This window comes from Pseudocercospora fijiensis, assembly GCF_000340215.1.
Source record: "Pseudocercospora fijiensis CIRAD86 unplaced genomic scaffold MYCFIscaffold_21, whole genome shotgun sequence".
Taxonomy (NCBI): domain Eukaryota; kingdom Fungi; phylum Ascomycota; class Dothideomycetes; order Mycosphaerellales; family Mycosphaerellaceae; genus Pseudocercospora; species Pseudocercospora fijiensis.
In genome coordinates this window covers 248,104-266,123 of record NW_006921552.1, presented here as the reverse complement: position 1 = coordinate 266,123, position 18,020 = coordinate 248,104, and the positions used below count along the sequence as shown (strand labels likewise).

Genomic DNA, 18,020 nt, shown 5'->3' with positions numbered 1-18,020 from the left:
TAGTCGGTAGAGATCCCGATATAATAGTATCGAGACTAATATTAGAATAGTTGCGAGAAGCTATACGAAAGGAGCGAGGCTATATTAATACCTATATCCGATCGACCTTAATAAGCTAAGTACCGATCGCAATAACCGATACTCTAAAAAGGATAGTATACGCTAAGAGGATACTCGATAACTAAATCTTCGAGTACTACGACGAGAAACTAGTAAGACCCTCTCTAAAATAGTATAGTTACTAGATAATACCTAACGGTCGATATATACTACGCGCTACCTTAGTAAGCTTATATATAAATATCTAGCGGGTATACTACTCCGGTAGGATCGGCGAGGCTAGAAGACATATATTAAATAGTACTACTATAAAGTTATCCCTTTTATAATATTGTCTACCGCTACGGTACTTAGTAGAATACTAACCGGATAGTCGATAGAGTCGTATTTAACTAAAGTTAGAGGTAAAGCGATCTAGCTAGCCTTAGATTATAAGTTAATATACTAGCCGTTCCTAGATCGGATAACTACGTAGAATGCGACGGATTAAGCTACTCGTAACCTTCGGTTATCGAAAGCATAGAAGATATACGTACGGTATATAGGTAGAGTATAGGATATCCCTAAATTATTAATAAATAACTTCGAGAGCGTACGTAACGACATCGATATACTTATAGCAATCGACGTCGTTTCGGATTCCGATAATAAAGGCGGATCGATCGAGCGCTATAATAAGAGTAGTCTACGAGCGCTATATTCCTCTTATCTACTAATATAATCGATAGGTTCTAAAGCGTCTACCGGGTAACAATTAAGTAAATAACTTAAAGCCGGCGACAATGCGATAGATAAGTTAGCGGAGGCGGAGGCCCTACCTAAGAAAAACGATATTAGACTACCTATACTATAGAGCAGTTTCTAAGCGATAGATTAGGAGCCGACGGAGGCTACTAATCCGTTTACTTCGGTACGGGGAGGTAACGGCATAAGTGCAACCGAGATAATAGAATATAATAGAACTAAAGACAATTAATATAAAAGGTATAGATATACCGCGGAGATAATAATAGGGAAAGGATTGCGCGCTAATTGCTGTACGAATAGCAGGTATTCTAACTAGTCTTATATAATAGATAAGACTTTATTCATAGCGGTAAGTAATCGCGTTAGGGATATATTAGGGCTAGAAGAGGGGGAGTAGATATAGTAGGCGGATATAGAGGCGGACGGCGGTAAAGTTAAGGAGATAGCATTTACCGAGGAGACGTAGGATCGAAGAATTAGGAGATATATAGTAAAAGAGAAGAAAAAGTCGAAAGGAAACAAACGAAAGAAGGTAGAGATATATCGCTTTAATATAGCCGTAGAGGACGAATAGAATACATTCTTATTAACCGTAATAAATAGATGCCCTATATAATATAACGAAATCTATTAATACTATACGAGTCGGTCGCTAAGTCGGTACTAACTTAGTATACGTAGTAGACGTATACAAATGCCGGTAGTTACCCGAGTATACGTATAAACGTTAGATATTAGTAGAAGTAACAATCGTATAATATATAGATCCGATAGAAAATGTAATTTAAAGGGTAGTACTAGTACCTACGACGACTCGAGCCCGACTCGATATACGAGTCGGACGGTAAAGAATAAAATTCTAACTACGATTAGATTTACTAGAATTTCTAGATCGCGACGATCCTATTAGATAAGATCTTTAACGTACGATCCTAAGGATCCTAAGGATCCTAAGCGATCCTATCGATAGGATCGTCGCGATTAGTAAAAAAGTTTCTATAACGTTACTAAAGAATATCTATACTATAGTAGGATACTATTATTACGCCGGCTATTTATTAAAAGGAGGCTTTCGCCTATTACTATACCGGCTATATATACCGGCTATATTTTAAAGTTTGCTATACCTGCCTTTTTTAGCCGTATCTGCCTTTTTAGCCGTACCTACCTACTTTCCTTACTCTAACGTTACTATAATATAGGCTTGCGCGACGCTTACTCTATTACCTAGCGATACCGCGATACTACCTCTCTCGCTATATTTAACCTTCGTATCGATACCTATATCTCTACGCTCTATATCTACTATCTCTATAATACCCTCGCTCCGCGCGCGCTTTCGTATACCTTTATAACGTACTTTTTTCCTTAATTTAACGACTTTTATAATACCGAGTCTACTTAACTAAGTTACGACGCCTCGTAAGAAGGGACCTACTACTTCTACGGGTTACAATAAGACCGGAAATAGTAGAACGAGTATAGTATATTAACGTAAGAAGGCTGCTACTACTACCGCTAGATCCGGTACTAGAAAGGGCGTCGCGAGTAAGGCTCCGCGTAAGATAACGGTAGGCAAGGCTCTACGTAAGACGACGACTAGCGCTTCTGCTACTAGTAGTAATAATCGTATAAAGCGTCGATAGCGCCTAGGAAGTAAGTCCTATTTATAGCCGGTAGCGTAGCCGGTAGCGTAGCCGGCATTCTTACTGTCTTTTTACTAATCCTTCTTTAGCCGTAGCCCTCCGTAAGATTCGGAAGTATTAGAAGATTTCTAATCTCCTAATCCGTAAAGCTCCTTTCTAACGACTTATTCGCGAAATTGCCTAGGCTTATAGAACGGACCTTCGCTTCTAAGCCTCCGCGATAGGCGCCCTTTAAGAGGCTATAGAAGCCTACCTAGTTCGTATCTTCGAATATATATTTCTCTTCTGCCTCTTTTCGGACTATACTAATACTATTTTAGCGGTTAACCTAATAGCTATCTACGCGAAGCGTATAACGATTATAGACAAGGATTTTAAAGCACTCGATTAGATTCTAAAAGGCTAGGATATCTATATTCGAGATAGTGCTAGGTAGGATAGATATTCTAGTAGGAAGGATATTCGTAGTATCGTTTATAAGCTTTTCTATATACGAAATAAGCCGCTATTATACGGCGCTATATACCGCGCTCTAAATACTCTCTAAGTATATATATATAGTATAGTATGCTTTATTAGCCGTACGGAATAGAAGTCTTCGAAAATCCCGTTAGTTCTAAGGAGTAAAAAGGCCGGCTACGCTACCGGCTACGCTACTAGGTTTTTTAAAGAACTAAAAGAAGATATATATTCCGGTTGATTTGTATTAGTTTAGATTTTTATAAAAAGAAAATAGGGAAAAATAAGGAAGGTTAAAGAGCCTAATACTTATAGTTATAGGCATTATCCCTGTTTTCTAGACTATATTATATACCTGCCTTCGCAAGTCTACCTAATACTCCCTCTAAATATCCTTATACTCTACCTACTAGAAATTTAACTAGGTACCTAGACCTATAGCTGCCTCTATATCTTTTACTATCTTCTATAGGTTAAAGGACTCCTTTATAGTAGCCTCTACCTCCTTATATAATACGAAGTTACTACCTACCCTATCCTTAATATCTCCTAAATAACTAAGAGTTCTAAGGAACGAACTAGTATTCGGCCTTAGTATAGCGAGTAACTAGTAGAACGTTCTATAGAGCTGCCTTATAGCTCTTTTATATACTATGCCGATACCGAGAGAGGAGCTATCCTAGTACTTAATATTAGAGAATAGTTTAGTTAGAAAGTGTTCGAACTTCTTAAGGAGGGCTTCTAGGGAAATCGATAAGTTCTACCTAGATCTAGATAATAATATTCTACCGAGCAGTTAGGGAATTAAACAGCGAGCGAAAGGATAAAATTCATACCTAATAAGTGCAGTTTCTAAAGTGAACTATAATAGCTTATATATATATATATACTTTTAATTAGTTAGTGCCCTTAGCTAATTATCTATAGATTTAGGGTTATATAAGTACCTTCCTATAACTGAAAAATACCGGCTATACTACCGGCTATACTCTCGTATCTTATAAAGGGCTTGCTTCGAGTTACGTAGACATTCTTATACTTCTTAGAAACCGATAAATTCTATAGTTCGAACTAGCTAATCCTATAGTTACTTAGTAAACTAACCTAAACCAAACTAGATCTTTGGCTTAGTAAACTAAACTAAACTAACCCGAACTACTACGGGGTCTAATCCTTATTATAGTAGATCGGTTTACTAAGGGGGCTCGTTGTGTCCCTACTCGGAAGGATTAGACGGCTATTAACCTAGCTAAAGCACTATAGAATAATATCTTCTATAGCTATTAGAGAACCCCTAAGGGGATAGTCTCTAACCGGGGCTCGATATTTATATCTCACTATTAGAGTAAGATATGCCTACAGCTAAGACTTAAGCATCGCCTATCTATAGCGTTCTATCTATAGATAGATAGCTAGACCGAGAGGTAGAATACTACCCTATAGTAATACTTACGAAGCTATATTAACGAGGACCCTAACAAATAGGTAGACCTCCTATAACTAGCCGAATTCGTACACAACAATAGTATATACTTATTAACTAAGGTCTTACTATATATAGCTATAATAGGCTAGAACGCTGCTCTACTATAATAACTATTTACCTCGCTCGAGGCCGAGCGTAAGGAAAGGGAAGCGCGTTAAGTACCTAAAACACTAGCGGCTATTAAGAGGGTTTAAAAGATACGAGAAATCTACGCTAAGATAGCCGAGAAGCTAACAAGGGCCTAAGAATACTAAAAGACCTACTATAACAAGCACTATACGCTAATAACCTTTAAGTAAGGCGATATAGTTATACTTAGTACGAAGAACCTCCGTATCCGTAAATACCTATCGCCTAATAGCAAAAGACGCCCTAAACTAGCACTACGGTTTATTAGCCCGTTCCGAATCCGAGAACCGAAGGGCAACGGCTAAGCCTATTAGTTATAGCTCCTACTATACTATACTATCTATAATACCTTCTATATCTCCCTCCTTAAACTGTATTACTACCGCGGAGACTCTAATAAAGAAGCCTCTACTAAATATAAAGACATACTAGCGGATAGTAAAAAGCTATAGTCTATAGAACCTATCCTAAAGTATCGAACTAGATAAGGCAAGAAGGAGTACCTATTAAGATAGTAAGGCTATTTGTCTAAATAGGACTCGTAGGAAGCGGAAGCCTCCTTTAAGGATATAACTAAGTTACTAGATAAGTATTAGACTAGTATAAAGAACAAGAGGAAGGCTAAGAGCCTATAATATCGCTAGAGAGACCTAGGCCTAATACTACCCCTAGGGTACTATTAAGCTAACTAATTAGAGGCAAGCAATTATTAGCAAAAGGATAATAAGACTATACTACTATAGTAAACGCGCACTAAGTATTAATAAGCGCACTATAACGTACTAACTAATCGCCTACTCTTTTAAGGAATCTACCTCTTTACTAGCGTATCCTACGAGGCCCTTCTTTTAATACTTAATTCGAGGCTATATAGTCGGCAAAGGCGGTATATATATAGGCGAATAGTACTAGCGATAATAACGATAGCGTCGTAGTACGAGCTAGCGGTATATTAGAAGACGGCGCGCGGCTATATTAGTAATAGTATTACTAAGTATATTACTAGTCGAAGAAGGAAATCGGAGGTAAGGTAAAGTTAGCGCTAAGACGGCTAGCGCCGCTATTATTAATATTACCTACTATTATCGCTATATCTATAAAGACAACCTTACCTATACTATAGCCTAAGGCCGGAGTATACTATACCGATTATATTAAAAGGGTTAAGCCGTTCGAAGGGCTTAAGGCTTAAAAGATTAAGCGATTAATAGACTAACTAAGGGCAAAAATATAGAGCTAAGCTAGCTAGGGTCGATCTTATAGATAATAGGTTACTCCTCGATCTTTCCGATCCTTTAAGCGAAGCAAACCTTAACTATTACACTTATAATAGCCTTTACTTATAGAAACTAGACGAACTGTGTTTTTAAAAAGATAAGATTAATTAATAATTAAAGGCTACTAAACCTAACTAATTAGAGCTAGCGAAACTACGATAGTAAATAAATAGCCCTCGTAATAATAAGAATAATCCCTCGGAAGCGAATATTACTAGATCTTTTAAGAGTAGACGTAAAGAACTCGAATAACATTACTTAGAACAGAGGCAGTGCTATAATACCTCGTACGCCTACCTATTATAGTAGGGAAAACGCGCCTATATTATTATTAGTCGATAGCCCTTAATTCTCGTAGATATATATTACTTTATTATATATAAGGATAGCGTAGTTAGAGTTAGACATTGTGTTAGAAGGTAAGGTTTAATATAGTTACATAATTAGGTAGTTAAGCGTTTAATTTAGCGCGGCTAAATAGCTTAGTTAATCTACTAAGTTAGTAGTAATAGAGGTTAAGATTAGAATATAGATAGGCTACGAGGGCGCGGCCTTTAGAAGGGAAGCGTATATTAGAGGATATACGTAATTAGTATATAACTAGTTCGAGTAAAGCTAGGGTCTTAGTACCTTAGGTAGGGCTTAGCGCTTAGCGTTAGGCTAACTAGCCTACCTTCCTCCTTCTCTTTCTAGATCTCTATCGAATACTATACTAACCTACTATTACCCTATCTACCTACTAATATAACCCTTCTTACATCCTTAGTATCCCGCCCTACGGGCGTCTAGCGCGTCTAACGTATAAGCGTAAGTATATATATCCTACTTACTAACTTCTTAGTAAATCTCTACTTTTAGGTCCTTCCCTACGTACTAAGCGTACGCGCTCGTATCCCGCTTATCCGCTATCTCGTAGCGCCTTTATCTCCTAGCTAACTTACGCGACGCGTATATACGAACTTGTTTAACCGCTTTTAAGTAAATATATTTCTTCTAGCTCTTCCCTATCTTCCGGTTCCTTCCTACTACTCGGATCTATCCTACGACTCTATATATCTCGCTTACTATCGTCCGTATACGCGTACGCGTAGTTTAGTATAGTCCCGTCGTTCGTATATTAATATATAAAGTATTATTCTACTATATATAGCCTTTATATAAGTCCCTAAGATATTACGTTATACGGCTAAATAGGTAGCTAACTAGGCGACCTGCTTCGCTAGGGGCCCCTACTACTAAGGCAACTTGAATCCGATATTACTTTATAGTATAGTAGCTAGCTTATAGGACTTATCGGTACTTTCTAGGTAGCTACTATAATAGATATAGTTATAAAAGCGGGAAATCGCTTCCCTATCCGATTTTATTAGGAATAGTATATCTTATTATCTCCTATATTGCTAAGGCTTAGAGAAGTAGCGAGGCTACGTAGAGGTCTAGACGCGAGACAGTAACCGAGGCTAAAGCGGGCTTGGCGCGCCTCGGCTTCCTTTTCGATCTTCTAGGACCTTGCGCGTCGCGCCCACATTCAATAAGGACGCCTATACTGCATCATTTGGCAGCGGCAACTCAGTTCAACCGACCTGGCCTAGCGTTAAGAAGAAACCAATGCTCTCGCTGGCGGCGCTCCTCTGAAAAGCGCCGCAGACGCCGCGGCCGCTGAGAACTGGGAACAGCGACAGCCCTGAACCTACCACTCCGGCGAAGACGAAGCGCTTGAGAAAGACGCGCAAGTCCAACACAGTCAAGCCTGATGGCGAGGCGGCCGACGTAGTCAAGGATCATAGCGAACCCGGCGACAGGGTGGAGGCGGATGAAGAAGGCACACTTGCGGCAATGGCCATGGACACCAGTGCATCTTTCTCGAGCTATGGGCAAGGTATGAGACAAGAGCCAGACAGACGCCCATAACTCAGCGGCATGAGCATACAGAAGAGGGAATCAGCATATCGGGTTTGTGGATGCGGCAAGATTGCCGTGTCCTGCGCCTCGCAATCCGAACTTCCTCAATGGTCACAACATGTCGCAAACGATGGAGTTGCAGACGGACAACAACAGCTCGTGCTGTAGTGAGGAGGATTCCAAGATGGAGCAGCAGAAGAGCAGCAGATCACCCAGTAAGTTGCGCACTGCGGAGGAGAGGAGGCTAATGAACTCGGACAGATGGTGCATTTAGACAACAGCGAGACAATTTGGGCAAGAGCCATTCCGATTTCCCTGGGTCTTGCAGTCTTCCAACGAAGCTGGTGTATGCTCTGGGTCGTGTGTCTCTATGACCCTGGCGGCGTGGATGGCGGCTTGTTCTGGGACTTGGGATGTGGAATCCTTGGCCGTGCACAGTTTCGTAGCACGTGTCCCGGACATTTGGCTCATCTGCTTCTTCAATCTGGCATAGGACATGTCTTGGGGGAAATGCGAGAGCCCTGCAACTTTCTTCGTCGCTTCGGCAGAACAATTGAATCTACGTGCTCCTTCATTTTCAGACGCTGGCATATGGCACCTCCTCCGACCCTTTTCTGGGCCTCCTTCTTGACCAGCCGCACGCTTGGCTGCTCGATTTGGCGTCATGTAAACGTCGGTAGACGAAGGATGGATCCTGGGAAGCTCGAAAGCAGCTGGAATGCCGCGTGCGGCTGTGGGCTCTGGTGATCTCGCCGAGTCGGACGTTGGTGGGGGCCGAAGTTGACAAGAGAAGTGATTGTGGCACTATCGAAGAACTCCCAACTGATGGAATTGGATCTGGTGCGGGCCATTTGATGATACCGGAGTCGTCGCCATTTGATGCCCACGCAGCCACCCTGGGATGTCAGTGCAGTTTCAGACACTATTTCAATGTCGAGCAAGCGAAGTCTGGGGGCATTTCTTTCGGGGATGGCATGCGCTGGCTCGGCCTTGTCAAGATTTCTCTGCCCGTATGCCACCAACCACTATGATCTCTAGCTGCGGTTTCTCCTTCGCCAATTGTCGCTACTCAAGAGCTCGCCGCTGTAACATCCATCGCGGCTCCCTTCCAAACTTCATTCAACGCATCAATGCAGACATGCTTCATCGCCCAGAGCGGTGCCCCGAAATTCGAAGCGAAACTCGTCAGATTCGCCGTTAGCGGGACGCGAAGAGAGCCCAGCATGCACGCGCGATTATCATAGAGTCCACCGCACCGCCCACCGAGATCATTCTTGCCCGTCAAGTGATGACGCGCAAACCGCAGGTCTTGGCGGCAGCCGCTCCCGGATCAGCGTGGGTCCTCTTCTGGATACCAGTCCAGGTATATTATGCCACTGCAACAAGCATGTTCTACTGGCTCCGATATATGGCGAAATTCAGATTGGAGAAAGCGTCCACTCTCTATTTCCTGTCGATCTTCTCCCATCCTTTGCCTTCTGTTCTTACACTCGCCTCTCCTGTCCCGTCTAGGCGCACGCTCAAGATGTCGTTGGGATTCACAAAAGAGTGGTACGAAGGCGAGAGAAAGAACATCCATCATGCTCGTACGGTAGTGGTCGACAGCAAGCCCTCTACCGTAGACGCGGAACCAGGGTGGAACTCGGTGCAGTCTCGTCGCACTCAGCACCGCATTACTTACGAAGATCCACCCAGATGGGAGCAGCAGGAGCGTGAGCAGCAAGTTGCTGTCCAGTATCATGGCTATGCGGCGCACATCAGATGGCGCACCAAAATTGTGGTAAGTCTTTCTCTCTCCTCACGGATGTGATGAGGAAGCATGGCTGAAGTCTCTCTTCTAACCCTTTGACACTCTAGCAAACTCGCAGCGACTCGCCTGCCACTGATGCTGCCCATTCTTCATCAGTATTCCTGCAAGAACAATGGGAGGACGAGATTGAGCTTGACTTCTCGCAATACTTTCGTGGCCTCGGTGATGCTCACTCAGTCTTTCCCGACCCTTCTCATCACAGCGAGCCTCAGCCTACGCTTCCATCCACCTTTCGTCCACCACTAGGACCAGCTCCACCAGCTCCGGCGTTACAGCCATCTGCACATCAACATCCCCTCCAACTTGAACATCATCCACCACGCCAGCAGCAGCACTCTCGCGAGCACCACCCACCTGGACACTACCAGTATCATCACTACAACCCGCTGTGGCCAGCCGATCGCATCACCTACGCCCCGGCACCACCACCAATCGAACCAGCGCGTCGCATCACGTACGCCACTGCACCACCGCCAACTCACCGCAACTCACACACACCTCGAGTGTTAGGCCCATTCATGGAGGAGTCCGATGATGATGCGCTCTTCGTTGGTGGTCCGCCTCCCTTCCCGCGAGGCAATGGTGTACGTCCTCCGACGAACGGAGCGCGAGTTCCAGAGGATGCGTACACCGACATGGCAGCACCTCCGGCTCAGCAAGCACCACAGAGGAAGAGGGGACGTAGGGGTAAGGGTGGAAGAGCTGCCGCTACTCCACAGGTGGATGTTGGCGATGATGACATCTATTATGCGTGAGCGTGATGTGTTGGGGAGATGAGCATTGGAATGGAAAGAGAATTGCATAGCAAGGGCATGTGATGGCATGGGAGTTGCATGACGAGGTATGGCATAGTGCGGCGTGGCATGGCATGGCAATGTAGGTAGATTCCGAATGGCAGCAGCTTGCAAAGACACCATCCCATCATTTACCTCTTCGCAGCGTTTGCAATTCATTCCGCCTGCGACCGGACCTCGTTGTGTTTCCACAGTTACAATACGAATAAGCATCCCCATCTCGTAGTGAAAGTTCGGGAACTTCTCCGGTGATGAGAGTGTGCTGTCAAAAGCACTACGAAGGTTTGGAGAAGTCTCATCGCGAGCAGCTTCACAGTCGGGCATTTCAAAATTCAGAGCTGCCGCAGTCCAATGTATTTAGAACATGACAACCTTCGACTATGATACCTACCATACATGGCTGCTTTCCCAACTGCTTGTAGGAGCTTGTGTCCGATGTCAACGTCTCTTGGGTCGCGAGATGTGAGCTGGGTCGCATAATATGCACTCGAGAGACTGAGGCCATGCAGCAGCGAACATTGGCATTGTCACGCAACGACATGTTGCCAGGCGCCGACTTCTTGATCTTGAAGGGTTGACTTTTCAACCCGGCGTCGGGGAAAGAGAGAGAGGACACCGGGTCCGGCATGGATGGAAAAGTGTAGCTGGTTCTGAGCAAGAGAAGAGCGCAAGATAGTATAGAAGAGTGCCTATTAGGTCAGCGATGCATTGCACTCTACAGATCGAGTCGGGAATCCAGCGGACTTGAACGCTTGGTCTGGACATGAAAGTGTGTCTGATTGCGATTTGAGAGGAGCAGGATGTGCAGAAAGTCAAGGCTGTAGAGCTCGTACGGGTAAGACTCCCGAGACCGGCCTTTCCAAAATGATGGACGTCTACAATGTCTCCTCGTTCCTTTCGCAATGTCATCTCGCAGTTGTCAGAAGAATCCCGGTTGTACTGGTGTATCTGGGTGCGATTTTTAGAGGAGCAGGATGTGCAGAAGGTCAAAGCTGTAGAAGTCGTACGGGTGAAGTCTAGAGACAGGCCTGTTCAAATATGTAGACTTCCTTTCCCAATCTCGTCTCGCATTTGCTTGCCAAAAGTATCTCGGCTGCACTGGTCTTCTCGAACGTCAGGCATGCTTGGTCGGGGCATGAAAGTTGTGTCTGATTGCGATTTTGAGAGGAGCAGGACGTGTAGAACAGAGACGAGCCTTTTCAGGAACGTGGACGTCTGTCTTGTCTCTTGCTTCCGTTCCCAAACTCGGTTCGCAGTGGCCTGCTAAAGGAATCTCGGCTGCACTGGTCTTCTCAGACGTTAGGCACATCGTAGGCATCAAGGAGTGTATCGGTGTCGTGAAGGCTCCCGTCAACAGATCTCGTGAGATTGCTGCAGATGGTCAAAGATGTGCCATCTGTGCGAGCATGTTGGTGATGTGCTTCTGGCATAGCCCATTGTCCTCTGCGGATGGTGCTCTTCCGCAATCCCAATGCTCGTGACAATCCTTGATGCATGCCTCAGACATGCCATAGGCCCATGCTTTTCCGAATACCCCAATGCCGTGCGCATTGTCGTCAAGCCCGACTCGAGATTCTTGTCCGTAAATGCGAGCGAGTTTTCACCGAGCTCCATGTGGCGAAGGAAATGACACAGCAAGAGCGGACTGCGCTGGATGAAGGTCGGTATAAGAAGGAAGAGCATGGAAAGCGAATGCCTAAAAATGTGACCTTTGGCTCAAGCACGCTGTGAGACTGAGGGATGAAGAATTGGCCCGGGAGATAGTAGGAAAGATGAGTGATGGAAATGATCCCCAGAGATGCGAATTATATCGATGTCCAGGCTCAATTTCTTCAAGGTCTTCCCTCCATTCCATAACCTGTTCATGTTTCCCAACTCATCCTCAGGCAACTTCTCCAAAACTCGTTCATCGTCTTTCGTTTCTTCGCCCGAAGTCTTCCCAGCTTGAACACAGGCCCCAAACAATTTCCCCAAAACGTGAGGACTCCCAGCGCCAATGGCATGCAGACAGTGAATCCAAACCAGCCTCCAACTCGCATGTTCACCTCCAGCTTCAAGCCGTCTGTTCAAGCTCCTTCTCACACCCCACCGCTCTTCCGTCCTCGCCGAATCCAAGCTAGACTCCAACTCGTATGCCCACCTCCAGCCTCAAATCGTCGTTTCAACCTCACTGTCGCGCCGCATCGCTCTTCCTTCCTCACCGAATCCAAGCCAGACTCTCAACTCGTATGTCCGCCTCCAGCTTCAAGCCGTTGTTTCAGGCTCACTCCCGCACGCATCGCTCTTCCGTCCTCGCCGAAGCCAACCCAGACTCCAACTCGTATGCCCACCTCCACCTCCAGCTTCAAGTCGTCGTTTCAGCGCCACCCTCGCACTACACCGCTCTTCCCCCCTCTCGTGTCTTCTGGACGGCTTTTGGATGGCCGATGTTGCCTTCAGCGCTGGAAGAGGCTAGTAGGTTAGATGGCGCATGCGCGACGAAGGCAGGGAGGGATGGCTTCAGCATAGAGGGAGCGCGGAGGGCAGCAGCATCGTGGCGAGTAATGCGCGCGCCATTGTCGTGACGGTGCGCTCGTCCGGGTGGCGTTCAGTGCGGACGTCGGCCGTCGCTGTACTGTCAATGACTATGAAATGCGCCCGCTCGATCTCCGTTTCGAAGCGCCGTAGCGACATTGCGTCGCATCATGTCATTCAAGAAGGTCTAGAGCTGTTCATCTCGTCTCTCGGAAGGTGTTCGGCGCGGAATCCGGACATTGCTGGTAATGCCATGCGCGCGCTCGATCTCGAACTCGCGCTCGAACTTGGTTTCGAGGCGCGCTTGCAGGGAGGATGCGGAGGTTCAAAGTCGATGCGAGCGGTGCCATTGCGACATTGCGTCGCATCATGTCGTCGCAGAAGGCCTGGGGCTAATCGTCACATCGCTCAGAGATGCTCGTGGCGGCAGTCAAAGTTGATGCGCGCCTCATGGCGATTCATATTGTCTGCGATACTCGGTGGTGCTTTGCGGCGGCGGCACGGCTCGGCTCGGCGCGAAACTCCGCTTTCCTCGGAGGTCTCCTTGGCTGTGCTGTCCTCCATCCTCCATCTTTCCATCCTCCTAAGGTTCCGTAGCAACACCATCAAAGATCATTTGTCTATTGTGCCATGGACCCATTGTCGCATTGGCGATATCGAAATCTCGGCTGTTCTTTGACGTCTCCTTGTTCCTCGATGCTTATCCCGCATCGCTTCCCTCCACAATGACATGCCTCGCTGCTCTTTCTTGCCTCGTGGTATTGTCCCTCTGCACTGCGCATTGTTCAGGATGCCCATCCCAGGCCATTTCCGGTACTCGGCCTTTGTTCCATCCTCGATCGAGCGTATAAGTGCTCTGCATTCTCCCATCCCGCGCAACCCGGACATGAACACATTACCAATCCACGAGAAGACATACAGCTCAGCATGAACTCTCTTTTCCGAACCAGTAACAGCGCCCCACAGGCGGACGAGGAACTCCTCACTACACTCACTCAAGAAGCCTACGCTTACCGAACAGTGCTCGACCTCACAAAGTCCTCGCCATCAAGCAACACCATCGAAAAGCTGCAAGCGGCCAGTGAGCGCCTACACCATACCCTCGCTACCCTCGACCTTGACAGCAAAGCCAAAGTAACCCAACCCCTTGACCAAGCTCGTCTCGAATGCGCCGAAACCGACGCAGCGCTCGCCGAATACCATCGCCGAAAACTTCTGAATACCAAATTGAACCTCGACCAAGAACTCGACGACGATGCCGACGCAACCCGCCATCTCCAAGCCCGTCTCCACACTGCTCTCCAAGAGCTCGACGACGATGCCGACGCAACACGCCATCTTCAAGCCCGTCTCGATGCCGCACTCCAAGAACTCGACGATGACGCCGACGCATACCAGGCTCTTCAAGCCGAAAACGAAATGCTCAGGAGCCGCGACGCTGAATTTTTCCGTCATGAGTTGGACAGATATTTCGAGAGACCAGCTGAACAAATCCCGCCTATGACTCGCGAACGCGAACTTCCCGCGCAGCCTGCGTCCACGACTGCGGGAATACACGCAGCGGATCAGTGGTGGAGAGAATACAGAGCTGAAGTCGAAGAGATGGTCCGACGGAAGAGATGGGGTGGAGAGCGGCCGAGGTGGATGTGGTTTTCGATTAGATAAAATACACACATGTAGAAGTACAATGGATGTTGCTGTCCAGCACGAGCTCCGCTGTTCCAGTACAGATCCTGAAGAGATGCCTAGAAATACTGTTCTTGACTCAAGCGCTCGGCAGTGCGCTTCTGATATCCACTCCACCACACATAGTAGCCGGAGAATGCCAGCATGAGTATGATCGGAATGGCGTATCGTGAACCAGTGGAGTGAGTAGGAGGCTCCTCATCGTCAGGCAGTAGGTCCGGCAACAATAGAAACTCCTGACTTCCCTCCAGCAACAAGCCCTTAATATCCTCTGCTGAAAGAGTCCTTCCCTCTCTCCGCAACTGCTCAACACCTTTCCCGAACTGGTCGATTCTCTGCAGAATGTTGACACGAATCATCTTTTCCAGAACTGGCTTCCACCATTCCGTGAGGGCAACGTCCTGGAAAGGAGCTACATCCGTGACACCACTGGAATCACCCGCCATGGCTGCTGTCTTCAGGTTCTGGAAGTTTTCGTAATGCGAACCTTCTTCCGTACCAGGTTCTTTGAGGAGACGTCGCACTGCCGAAAACTGGCCTGCGAAGTCTGGATGGCGTCGATGGATTTTCGCAAAGGATAGGGACATCAATTCATTGTAATCACCTGTGGCCGCATCCCGGAAGTGTTCGATTTGCTTGAAGTGGAAGGTGAGGTCGGTGCGTTTCGTGTAGTAATTGGAATCGAAGTATTGATCGCCGAGTGCGTTGTACAACTCTTCTTCCAAGGTGGGAGATGAGAAGAACATAGCTCGCAGGATGGAGAACACTGGACGAGTGATAGTGCTGATTTGGATCCGCAGACGGAAGCGCCAATTCAGTTCGGACCATGGGGTGTGCTGAATGACGGGGGAGTAGAACGCTACGAGGCGATATTTCCACAAGTACGTGGAAGCTGGTTCGCCGCTGTGGGTGATATGAGAACCGAGATTGTGGCGCACAGAGTTCAAAGCAGTGTAGACGCCGTGGCTGAGAAGTACGGAAATGGTCTTGTTGATACTGTCTTCGACATTCTTGACAGCTTTCGTGAACCCGGTCATGTGTACCGCAAAGTCAACGGCTTTCCGGCGAAAGCGTCCTTCTTCCTCGTCGAAGTCGGAGCCTAGATGGGAGTCGTGAATGCTCTCGTTCTCTGCCGGCTTCCAGCAGCCCCATTCTGTCCGAGTCTTGTCCAGCTCAAACTTCGGATGGATCCTGGAGACCGAATCCCAGGGCCACTCAATCATTTCGGTCATGCCTGGTCGAAGCCTGCATGCTGCAACAAGACCTTTGTATGCGCCTGTCGCTGCATGATTGTAGATGTTCGGAAGCTCCGCGCCTGAGTAGTCTCTCACAGTGGCGGTGTCGTTCAGGAACTGGTTCCAATCCTTGACGAAGTGCGAACTTCCGGGCAGGCCTGGTCCTGGAGAGAGGATGGCGATCAGAATGACCAACGTAAGCGAACAGCCTATGGCGGTCAGGGCTCCGCTGATGACGAGATGTAGGGATGTGCGGTGTCGGGCCTGGTAGCTCGCAGAATGTCCGCGGAAAAAGAGAAGGGAGCAGACGATCAGCAGCAACATGTAGAAGATGCAGAGCATGCAGACGATGTTGGCGAATATGGCCAGCCTGGAGTTGTCTGATGTGCCGAAGAACCAGAATGTGATGGCGAAGATGAGCCAGCTGATGTGCGGGACTCTATGGCCAGCCGCCAGCTTGCGCATAGCGTTCATGACACGTTTTTGGGCGGCATTGCGCATGAAATTCATGATCGGCCTCATGATGAATGCGCCAGGATGTGATTTTCTAGAAAGCGTATGGAACTCAGCAGTGAATCTCCAACGGACGCTGGTGGGCCTACATGTGTGTATGGCGTATGCACGGTACTTTGGCGGAGGCTGAGACGCATGTCTTTGATCTTGCAACATGTCTGCGCGGTGGCGGTGGTGTTGATGCGAAGGTGTTGCTCAGAAAGCCAAAGAATGCCACAACAGCATTTATTGCACGGGCATTGTCTCGTACAATGAATGTCTTTGTTTGCAGGCCGTCCAGGGCTTCGAGTGAGGCCTTGCAAATTCAGTCCCGATCCATATGGCGAAACATGGTGCAACCTCCTCGGCGCAGCGCAGTGACGGAGGCTGAAGGTCTCGAGAGGCCGCAGGTTCAAGATGGCCATCGTTTGGGACCGGCATTCCTCTGACACCGCGACAGTAGTTTCGTTGACACCGGCATTCGGGAAGAGCTGTGCGTTGGCGTGAGCTGCAAATATCCATCATAGTACAGTTGGCGGAACGAGGATGTGCGAGAGTAGTATTGATCAGAGGTGGACAGCTTTTTTCTACCGGGTAAATACTCAAATGGGACACATTGGCATAGTAATTACTCGGATAGGATCGGATTGGCAACATTGGCTAGCATTTCTTAAATGGGAATATTCTAGCACATTAGTATAGACATTGGCATAGTAATTACTCGGATAGTAAACATTGGCATAGTAATTACCTATATAGCATTATACTATTTTTATCAATTTCTATATTTATAGAGCCTTACTAAGTGTATAGAAAAGCGGCAAAGATAATTATACTCTAAGTAGTATACTCTAAATGTCTTCTAACTAGGCACGTAGGTAGTAGATAGAAGGACATTACTAGGGAGTAGGGGAGGGAGTTAGGGGGTAGTATATAAGACGGGTAGATATAAGAAAGAGATCTAAGACATTTGTATATCCGTAGCGAGTATCTATAAATACAGAAATTCTATCGATACTAATATCCTTCTACTTTAGCCTAGTTAGTACTTAAGAGATATTATTAAAGCTAGCGGTAAGCAGTCTACTCTCTCGAAGGCCTAGTAGTAGCTACGTATACGCTAGATATAGTAGAAGTCGTTAGTCGAGTATTAAGAGGATGTCGTATACTATTTCTATATTCGTAGCCGCTCGCTACGAATATAGAAATAATATATTATTTCCGTTATAAACCCTATATATTAACGCCTACCTTTACTTTAAATAGGAAACTTAATCGACCTGTTTCCCTTTAATCGTTCGTTCTACTATTATTAGTTAGTAGGGTTAGGTACGGTTATATTCGGGTAGAACTCACTTATAACTATTGTCGTATAGAGCAATAATTACTATATCTATAGTAGTTGCTACTAAATATAGAAATCCTAATTACTTTACTCGAGTAACATTACTTCGCTATAGCCTATAGCTAATTACTAATCGCCTAATCTAAGCGTAAGCCCTGCACTAAGCCTTACTATTATATTAATAATAGAATAATAGCGATAGGACTCTCTCGATAGTATAACTTTCTACCGTTTCTTCTTCTTCCTTCTTTTCCTTTCTTCCTATAGATATCGTATATACCCTCTTACCCTTACCTACGATAATACCTTATATATAAGAACTACGTTAACGGTATAGAAAGTAATATAGGCGGCCCCTTCTTCTCGCCTACGGGTGCTAGTTACCCTTTCTTTAGCTAGGTATAACTAATCGCTCTTTATTAAAAGTAAGAAATTAAA

General features: G+C 46.2%; 4 protein-coding genes across 4 annotated transcripts; 2 read left to right on the top strand and 2 right to left on the bottom strand.

Moving 5' to 3' along the window:
• Nucleotides 1-7,355: 7,355 nt before the first annotated feature.
• On the bottom strand, nt 7,356-8,557 carry MYCFIDRAFT_180715 (uncharacterized protein; the record flags this gene model as incomplete). Its single annotated transcript, XM_007934464.1, has 8 exons — nt 7,356-7,372; nt 7,411-7,470; nt 7,502-7,672; nt 7,708-7,805; nt 7,836-7,958; nt 7,986-8,021; nt 8,044-8,356; nt 8,389-8,557. 8 exons carry the CDS (start codon nt 8,555-8,557, stop codon nt 7,356-7,358), a joined length of 987 nt encoding a protein of 328 aa, XP_007932655.1.
• Nucleotides 8,558-9,231: 674 nt separating this feature from the next.
• MYCFIDRAFT_200991 (uncharacterized protein) lies at nt 9,232-10,271 on the top strand (the record flags this gene model as incomplete). Its single annotated transcript, XM_007934463.1, has 2 exons — nt 9,232-9,486; nt 9,564-10,271. 2 exons carry the CDS (start codon nt 9,232-9,234, stop codon nt 10,269-10,271), a joined length of 963 nt encoding a protein of 320 aa, XP_007932654.1.
• Nucleotides 10,272-12,089: 1,818 nt separating this feature from the next.
• Nucleotides 12,090-13,186, top strand: MYCFIDRAFT_212772 (uncharacterized protein). The gene has a single exon (XM_007934462.1). It carries the CDS (start codon nt 12,312-12,314, stop codon nt 12,771-12,773), a length of 462 nt encoding a protein of 153 aa, XP_007932653.1. The 5' UTR covers nt 12,090-12,311; the 3' UTR covers nt 12,774-13,186.
• A 1,403-nt stretch (nt 13,187-14,589) lies between these two features.
• Nucleotides 14,590-16,904, bottom strand: MYCFIDRAFT_180713 (uncharacterized protein; the record flags this gene model as incomplete). Its single annotated transcript, XM_007934461.1, is given in 6 exon segments — nt 14,590-14,608; nt 14,628-16,384; nt 16,413-16,452; nt 16,493-16,745; nt 16,780-16,838; nt 16,870-16,904. 6 exon segments carry the CDS (start codon nt 16,902-16,904, stop codon nt 14,590-14,592), a joined length of 2,163 nt encoding a protein of 720 aa, XP_007932652.1.
• Between the last annotated feature and the right edge of the window lie 1,116 nt (nt 16,905-18,020).

Bases quoted from the DNA above. Each gene is read 5' to 3' on its own strand.
- MYCFIDRAFT_212772 (XM_007934462.1), top strand. From the start codon at position 12,312: ATGCAGACAGTGAATCCAAACCAGCCTCCAACTCGCATGTTCACCTCC.